The sequence below is a fragment of the Charadrius vociferus genome, unplaced genomic scaffold (assembly GCF_000708025.1).
Source record: "Charadrius vociferus isolate BGI_N301 unplaced genomic scaffold, ASM70802v2 scaffold1225, whole genome shotgun sequence".
Classification (NCBI taxonomy): Eukaryota; Metazoa; Chordata; class Aves; order Charadriiformes; family Charadriidae; genus Charadrius; species Charadrius vociferus.
Window position 1 is genome coordinate 214,293 of NW_009648336.1, and position 8,973 is coordinate 223,265.

Genomic DNA, 8,973 nt, shown 5'->3' on the forward strand with positions numbered 1-8,973 from the left:
TCCCGCCCCCGGGGCCCCCGGGGGCGGACCCGATGCTGCCGCCGGCCCCGAGCGGTGCTAACCAGGCTCGTCACCGGCTCCTCGAGCACCTAACCCCGGTGCGTGTATTTGCATCGACAGCCTTAAAAACACGTTGTGGTGATTTTTGTTTTTGGCTGCTAAGATGGATTTAGCCACTAGCTGGCTCCATGCTGCAGAGCAGGCGCCGGGGTGCAGCTGCTGACCCCCGGGCTGCGCTTGAACAAGCCCACCCCAGGGCAGCCCTCAGGGCTGGATTCGCCCCCAGCCCGGATGAGCACGGGTGCACACATCCACCGAGGGCAGTGGGTTGGATCCAGGGCACGCTCGCTGGTGGGGTCACCGTGCAGAGAGGAGAGGGAGTGAATGACCTGTTGGGGTTTGGGCTCGGTGCTGCTGGGGATGAGGGATTTGGTGGCCGGGCTGGCTGCTGGCTTATGTCAGCGGCACCGGATCAATGCCACGGGGGAGAGCTGCCCACCGGCACAGGTCAGTGACAGCGACAGCTGAAGGACGCAGCCTTCGGCTCCCCCGGGACGGACACACTGCAACACCCCGCAGAGCCCTCCTGGGCTGAATGCCGCTGCAGGACAGACCCCCGCTCAGCCCCCCCGGCCCCGGGGTGCCGCGCACTTACATGGGCTCTATCACTCTCCCCGTCACTGCTCACCGGTGCGTCGGCATCTGTTAAAGACAAGCACAGCACAGATCATTGGGCGGCGAATTAGGTGGGAATCACCAGGGGCTGGGGGCGTGTGGTCTTCCCGCTGCCACCCGCCGGCCCACAGAGCAGGGACATTATGGCCACGTTTTCCCTGTTAGCGCAGTCAGGTCACCCCTGGAGAGAGGTTTCAGAAGAGGGGCAGAAAGCCCTCTGGCCATTGTGGCCGCAGGTGGCAAGGCAAGGTCGGGGTATAAGAGCAGCACCGTGCTGGTCTGTGGCTGCTGAGCCCCAAAACGTCACCGTTCTGGATATCCCCGGGGAGCTGCAGCCAAGGGGGATGGTGACCTCTGTGCCAAGGCGCATGGGGTGACCAGCAGCCCAGGGTGTGCACGGACCCCCTGAAAACACGTGGCTGGAGGCTGGAAGGCTGGAGGCAGAGCTGGAGGCTCAGGCTGTAGCCTACACAGCAGGACAAGCTCCAGGTACCGTGGAGCACCAGACCTAAAAGAAGACCTCAAGGAAGACCTCAAGGCACCCAAGAGGATCACAAAGCCCAGGGAGGACTCTCAGGGCTCTTCCCAGATGTGAAGTGGGAAAGAAAACCAGAGGGTCCTTAGGGCTTTGCAGTGGTTCGACGCAACGAGGAGCTGGGGAACGTGCCACGCTCCTCGGGCTCCCGGGGGGTTTCTCTACCCCTGGCTCCGGGGTGAGCTACGGGGGTGAGGATGCGCCGACACACCCCAACACAAAGCAGCCTCAGCCCTCTCGGCTCCTCTGAGCGCAGTTCTTGCTCCGCTGGGATCTGGATGCCACATCCTTGCAGGCCCCCACCAGAATTTTTGCCTGCTTTGAGCAACATTTACTTTATTTTCCCGCAGTTGGAGAACGCATGCTGAGAAAAAATACCATTTCCCAGGATGAAATCTAAGACACGATATTGGAAGCAAAACAAATAAATAAGAGGAGATAAATAAGGTTCTCCTTTTGGCTGGAGAACCACGGCCTGAAAGGTCTTTTGTTTCAAGAGGAAATAAAAAAATAGTCTTCGGTTTTGTTTTAGTGATGGTGAGTCTGGTCCTTTCTCTGCTGCGAAGCGAAGGAGCTGCCCCAGGACTCTCGCGTTGGCTAGAGGGGTTCCCAGCCCAAAGAAACCACAAAGATGGAGAAGTTTTCCTTAAAGAGTTTGTTCCCTAAGTGCTTGTCGTGTTTTTGAGCTACACAGTTATTCACACTTCTTTTGAACAAAGGAAGATGGAGGAGGGCATGAGCCTCCCTTCCTCTTTGCCCTGCCCATTGCCGATGTCCCCGCGGGGTCAGTGCCGCACGGGTGCCCCTCGATGTCCGGGGTTGCCCCGTGATTTCACAGCACTGCAAAGAGCCATCTCTGTGGGGCCGAGCCCATTCCTGAAGGGCTTCGAACATCGTGGCAGCGGCACTGGCACGGCCACAGCCAGCACCTCCTGGCCACCAGCTCATGGTGAGGGCAAGGTACCTTTTCTCCCGTCCTTCCTTGGCCGCCTCTGAGTGCTCCCCGCCTGCCCGGGCAGCTCGTCGGTGGCCTCGGGGCATCCCAAGTCTTTCTCCAACACCTCACCGGGACCTGCTGCCATGTCACTTCAAGGAACTCTCACTAAACTGAGAGGGATAAAACAAACGCCGGGCGGTCAGTGGGCAGCAGTGCCCCATGGCACGTGGCTGTCCTGCCACGTCCTCGCTGCGGTCCCAGGTCCCTGGGTGAGCTCAGTCACGGAGTGCCAGACTGTTCCCACACCTCCATCCCTTGGGCTTCACCCAGACGGAGGAGCCCAAACCACCTCCAGCCCCCGGGCGTGTTTCCAGGTTTTGCCGCAACGGCTGCAGGGCTCCACGACAGCCGCGCCGCGGCCGGGCAGGCAGCCATCCTCCTCCTGCACCGAGCACCCCACAGGCATTACTTTGGTCCCAGAGCTGACCGGTTTGTTCCCTTCCGGACAGGAGATGGGGTCTGTGCTCCACTGGGAGGTAGATGCATGTCGAGGCTCTACAGCCTGCGCAGGATCCTCATCCCCAACCAGCATGGGTCACGTCACCCGCAGGACCACATTTCCTGGGGTTGGTTCCTATCGGACCAGCTCCAACACCGATGTACCAAGCAAACAGCCACTGCCCAGGCCAAGCAGGGAAGGGATGACCACCGATGCCAGGGTCGGCCACCGATGCCAGGGACAGCTTGCCCATGGCAGGGCTGGTGACCCACAGCCCCAGAACCCAGCTCCAGCCCTCGGCTCGCACTGACTCCTGCCCAGGAGCCCTCCCATACAACTGCTCGCCAGGTCCACCCTCTCCCCGGCGCTGCCTATGCTCCCACTCCGTCGGATGCACACTCCGCACGCCAGATCTTCTCTTAAATGCACAAAACTACAGACACCCCATGAATAATTGGTTCCGCTCTGCTGTCGCTGGGACTTTTCCTGCACGAGCTCCCGAGGTTGCCTCTACCACTGAGTCACATCAAAGAAACTTCCAAAAATAGTCCCCTCGCCTGCCCTGCTCTCCCTGGGCGCGCTCGCATGGCAGAGCCGGGACGGGCCCCATGGCCCCCAATCTGCCGCTGGCCGGCACTGTGCCGATCGCTGCCTTGCGGGCTGTGCCCATGGGCTGCCCCACATCCAGCTGAAAGGGTTAAAAGCCACAGAAAGTCATACCTGGGGCTCGACCACCGCCGCCTTGCCTCCAGCCCCCCAGCTGGCTCCGGCTCTTCGGGGTAATATACAGCAACAGCTGCCGAACTGTGCCGGAGCAAAATAGCACCCAATCACCGGGAGCCGGAGCACCCGCGCTTCAGCCCCAGAAAAGGCAGTTTAGCCCCAGGCATCGAAAGCAGGGGCTGCCGCTTAGCAAGGCGGGCGCAGGGGGATGAGGCTCTCAAGGGCGCCTGGGACGTGGTTTGTGCCTCTGTGAGCCCCCCCCGGCAAGCACGAAGAGGGGAGAAGGGGTCGTTTGGTCCCCAACTCAGGGTCTCTGAGCCAGCTGTGGGACGGACACGGGTGCCGGGGATGCAGAGAGGCAGATCAGATCAGCCACGGTTAAGAAGGTGCTGCAGGAGAGAGGAGGAGCGACCACCTGGGAACAACCCCAGTGAAAATCGCTTTTTTGCCAGTGTTTAGAGCAGGTCCTTTGCTCTTCAACCCCCTACGATTTCCCCATGGTACCTGTTCCTGCAGCCAGGTCCCCAGATGCCCTGACACAGGCACTTCTTGGGGAAGCAGGGAGTAATGTGGCCCTCACCGCAGCTTCCCACTCACAGGAGGTAGTGAGAAGATGAAGCATCTCTCATCCGGGGAGCTGAAAAGGACCATCGGGCTCTGGCCCTGCGTGTGCAAGGTTACACGGAGCCCCCAGCTCAGTACGGGCAGCTACAGTCTCCGGCAGAAGCGCCTGTCCCAGGAGATGTGGTGCAGACGTGGCTGGTACCAGCCCGGCATATTTTGGAGGCATCCTGCTTTGAGGACATGTCTCTTACGGAGAGCCACTTCTGAAAGGCTTCAGGTTTTAAAAAAAAACCAAAACACTGAAACTATGAGGTTTCACGTCTGCATTATTGACATTTTTCTTTAACAGAGGTGTGAAAGGTCTTCGATTGCAAGATCTAAAGGAGATCTAAAGGAGGAGCTGGCAATGTGTGATCACAGCCCAGAAGACCAACTGTACGCTGGGCTGCATCAGAAGTGTGGCCCGCAGGGCGAGGGAGGGGATTCTGCCCCTCTGCTCCACTCTCGTGAGACCCCATCTGGAGTACTGCATCCAGCTCTGGAGTCCCCAACATCAGAAGGACATGGACCTGCTGGAGTGGGGCCAGAGGAGGCCCCGGAGATGCTGGGAGGGCTGGAGCCCCTCTGCTGGGAGGAGAGGCTGGGAGAGTTGGGGGGGTTCAGCCTGGAGAAGAGAAGGCGAAAAAGGGGAGACCTGAGAGCCCCTTCCAGTGCCTAAAGGGGCTCCAGGAGAGCTGGGGAGGGACTCTGGATCAGGGAGGGGAGCCGTGGGACGAGGGGGAGTGGTTTTACACTGAAAGAGGGCAGATTTAGGTGAGATATCAGGGAGAAATTGTTGCCTGTGCGGGCGGTGAGCCCCTGGGGCAGGTTGCCCGGAGAAGCTGTGGCTGCCCCATCCCTGGAGGTGTTCAAGGCCAGGTTGGACGGGGCTTGGAGCTGGTGGGAGGTGTCCCTGCCTCCTCCTCCTCCAACCTGCAGGGGGGTGGAACTGGATGATCTTCAAGGTGCCTTCCAACCTAAACCATTGCATGATTCTATGATAAACTGGGCACTGGAGTCCTGCTTTAGGACCATGCAGCAAATGAACGTAGGAGTAGCCATCTGCTTTCCAGGCAGGGACTTCCCCTCTTTGGCAGAGGCAGGACCGAGCACGCCGTGAACCCTGCTGCGGTATAAAGAACAGGCCGCAGAAGCTGTACGCAGATGGAGAAAGGGATGGAGCTGTAAACACAGCCCCCCATGCTGTGCCAGGGCTGCGGGCACACACACCGAGGGTAGTTTTCTCAGTTTTATTCCTGCTCCAGTAAGGTCAGGGCTGTTAACTGGCAATGCATGTTTGCTTTATAGCAAAATGAAAGCAGAAAATCATAAACAGGCCAAATAAAAATCCCTTCTTCTCCCAGTGAATCGTGTTTCCCATGGGGCTTGCAGGTTCATAAGCTTGCTCCTGCCTCCCAGGGGCGAACTGGTCCTCCCAGGAAAGTACCCAGGGGTTGAACAGGCAACATTCGCATACACAGAGCTCAGGCAAAACATCTTCCCACTTGGTCCTTGCGTGGGGCCACAGGACAGAGAGCTCTCCTCACCCCCTTTCCAGGACCTTTCAGCACCCAGTTCCTGCAGCAGGGAGGGACCAGGAGCGTTTTTGCCTCCACATGTTTAGCTCTGAGCAGTTCCCTGCCGAGCTGCAAAGCCTCCATCTCCATCGGACAATTTATCCCAGGCAGGTGGAGGAAAGAGATTCCCAGAGGCAAATTCCTTCCTAATCCCTTGAAACCCCCCTCAAATCTCGGCTTCACCCTTGCCCTGAGACTAATAACAGTGTTTCTGGGACAGGGTTAGCTCAGCGAAGGGGAAACACGATCCGGCTGTGAGACCAGGCGGAGAGAAGGCTGCGGGTGGAAAAGCTCGGGAGGGCAATCAAGCAGCGTGATGGACGGGGGCCCGGCTGCACACAGGCTGCGCTCCGTGTTCCAGGCTAAATATTGACTCTCTGGCTTTGGGCTTGATAACACAAATCTCTCTTCTCTGACTTCCCAGGCTGTCAGCTCGCCTTGGAGTCACACGGGTGCGTCTCTGTCCACAGTGCGCCGGCCACCCTCAAGCTTCTGCTGTGGCTTTGTGGTTTGTGGTCCAGACGGACTAAGCTGTGCTGCAGCATCCCCTCGCTTCTATGGCAACGCTCACTTATCCTCCCACCAGGACATAATCTTCTTTCTCCCCGTCTTTAATAACTCGCAGTTAAAAGGCAATCATAAAGACATAAAATTAGTCACTGATTATTTTCAGCACAGGTTAGTTCTGGGGATGAATTTTCCTTTCCTCTCTGCAATTCCCCCTCTCCCCAGAGAGGCTATGGCTGGCCCCCCACCTCCCCCTGCCACAGGGACAAGGGGAGGCAGATGCTGGAGCTGGTTGTGCAGCTGGGTTTCCTCCTGTTCCGGCTCTTGGCCCCAACCTGCCGGCTCACTGGGCTAGTGGGAGGTCTTTCCCCCAGATTTCATCCCTGGGTCCACCAGACCCACCCGACTCAGTTCCCAGGGCCTGGGAACCGAAAACACCCTTCCAGCCCTTGAAGCATTCATCCTCCAACCCCCCACGTAGGCAGGCTTGGGCTCTTGACCTGATTTTAAAGATGGGTATTTGGATGTTGTCTGCTAAGCCCAGGTGCCCTGGGCAAAGCACAGCTCCGTGGGTCGGTCCCCGCTCCAGCAAGAGCCCCATCACATCCACGCCGGCATTGTCCCTTTGCGCAGCTGCAGGTGGCAGTGGGTGCCAGCTAATCCGGTGCTACACAGGTGAGTGTCCCCTCCGCTGCCGGCTGAGCCGCAACACGCTGCCTGGCAGCTGCCGGCACCAAACAAATACCTGCCGGAGATGCATGTGGCGCTCAGGCCAGGCGTTGCACAGGCTTGTTGTAGGTGCTTCATGTCTCGGAGCCCTCCACCCTTCTCTTAGATGTGGTTGGAGGTTGCCACTGGGCTGAGATGTGATCGGAGGGGGGAGTGGGACTGGCGGCTGGAAGAGAGGATCACAGAAACATGATTTCTCAGGGAAATCAGGCGAAAGACCATCCCGATTCCTTGCACGATCAAAAACCTAAAGGCACAAGTGTCCCCATAGCAACTTGGCCACATCCCAGCGCTGACAACAATATTCTGCTGACCCACAATTCCTCTTTCAGTTGGATCCAGCATACATCAGCTCTTCCCATCCTCAGCGGTTGTGCAATGTCCTGTGCGCTGAAACACAGCTGCTGCCTCCTTACCCCGAGGTAGCAACACATCAGCGTCAGCCGGGGAGATTATTTCTCCGCGTCATTGCAAGAACCACAGACCTTTATGAGCACTGGTGTTATTAAGAAGCGCTTGGGAAGTTACAGGAAATGAAGAGATGTCTTCTCTCTGCCAGCTGTGCTTCTCCTGTCAAATCACGATCTATCATCATGGGAGATTTTAGATACATTGAGCTGAGCAATATCCTTGCGGAGGTGCAGCTAATTGAAAGCCCGGAGCATTTTGGAAGCTGGATGTTCCTGTGGCTTCACGCCACCAGGCATTGCGGTGGGCACGGGTAGCGCTGCCCGTGTCGGAGGGAGCCAGCGAGAGAGACGGAGCATCCTCTGCACAAGCCCATACCCACAGGTGGTATCTGGACGGGATCCACTGCCCCGGAGCAATGCCCTGGCTGGCTGCTTGCAGGTGACAGCCCTGCTCTGTTCAGCTAATGGAAAGCATCTGATAGTGGAGAAATGTTGCAAGAACTCAGACGTGGGCTGAGAACCCCACAGCTTCAGTGATTTGGTTAGCCAGGAAACACATCTGAGGGTTATCTTTTGCCTCCTCTCCTGGGGTGTGGGTTTGACATGGTGTGGAACCGGAGAGGGAGAAGATGAGAGCTCTGCGGGAAAGGCACCGTCTCGGGCCAGCCCCTGGTCTAAGGAATCACAGCTTGCAGCATCTTTGAGAACCTTCTTCTTCCTCTTACCCTGAGCTTTTATCCATGGGTGAGCCTGGTGGGACGGCAAGCCAGAAACACTCTGGGTCTTTGTTTAAAGGCAAGGGGACATCCTGCCTATGGACCAGGTCGGGAGGACACACCGCCACGGGGTCTTCAGCAGCATGATGCTGCACAGCTTAACCACCTGTAGGCACATTCATCCAGCTGAGGATGGCAAAGGTGATCACATCTGTCAGAGAAACACTCTCCCATGTCACCTGTGGCTTTCCAGCCCTGCGCTAGAGCCGGCCAGCCGGCCATCGAGGGACAGAGCAGTGGTCGTGCCGGACACACAGACCCACCTGGCAGCAATGTCCCGATCGTGTTCGGGGTCTGGGCTGTCCCACAATCTTTCCCAATGGTGATGGACGAATCATGCTGGCGACAGGCCTCAGCTTGGCAGAGCTGAGCAGGACAAGGAGCAGCTGTGCTCCTGCTCTCAGGTCCTGGTCCCTGCAGGGCTGGGCAGTGCCACTCAGCACTGTGACAAGAGATCAGGCTTGCAGGGGCAGAAAACACCACATTGAACACATCTGTAACCAGTTGAGAGCTGCGCAGATGTGCTCTTAAATGAAACGAGCTTGTTAGGTCTCTGAGAAGAACAGAAGAGGCAACAGAGAGAGTGTGGGAAGACCCTTCTGCCCTGCACATCCTCCCGCGTCGTGACATCTGTGCCTGCGCAGGGACGAGGGTGGCACAGGGATGCCGTGCTCCCGGCCCCGCCGCTCTCAGCGCAGCAGCTGGGATCACACACGGCTGAGTAACACCCGTAACCCACTGTGCCGCCGGCAGCCGGTACAAAGCACCGTGGTGCCGCCGGAGGGAGAGCCTTTCACTGGGCTCACCCCATCACCTTGCTAAAAGCTGTTGGAAGCATTGATGCCTCAGTGTGCTATATGATCTATAGGTATTCAGAGTAGCTCTACATTAAAGCCAATCTGATCACACTCTAATCCACGTGTGACCTAAATACTCTGACTTACAAATCTCAGAGGTTTTCACTCCCTTTGCCTGGCAGAAGCAGCAGCACTCAGGTCAGCA

The 8,973-nt window shown here is 58.0% G+C and overlaps 1 protein-coding gene across 1 annotated transcript in view; it reads left to right on the forward strand.

The window, feature by feature from the left end:
• Window positions 1–2,691: 2,691 nt before the first annotated feature.
• OAZ1 (ornithine decarboxylase antizyme 1) overlaps window positions 2,692–8,973 on the forward strand; it is a 33,334-nt gene continuing 27,052 nt past the window's right edge. Inside the window, 2 exon segments of the mRNA XM_009885056.1 lie at window positions 2,692–2,773; window positions 3,969–4,131. Coding sequence (XP_009883358.1) covers window positions 2,692–2,773; window positions 3,969–4,131 — 245 coding nt within the window.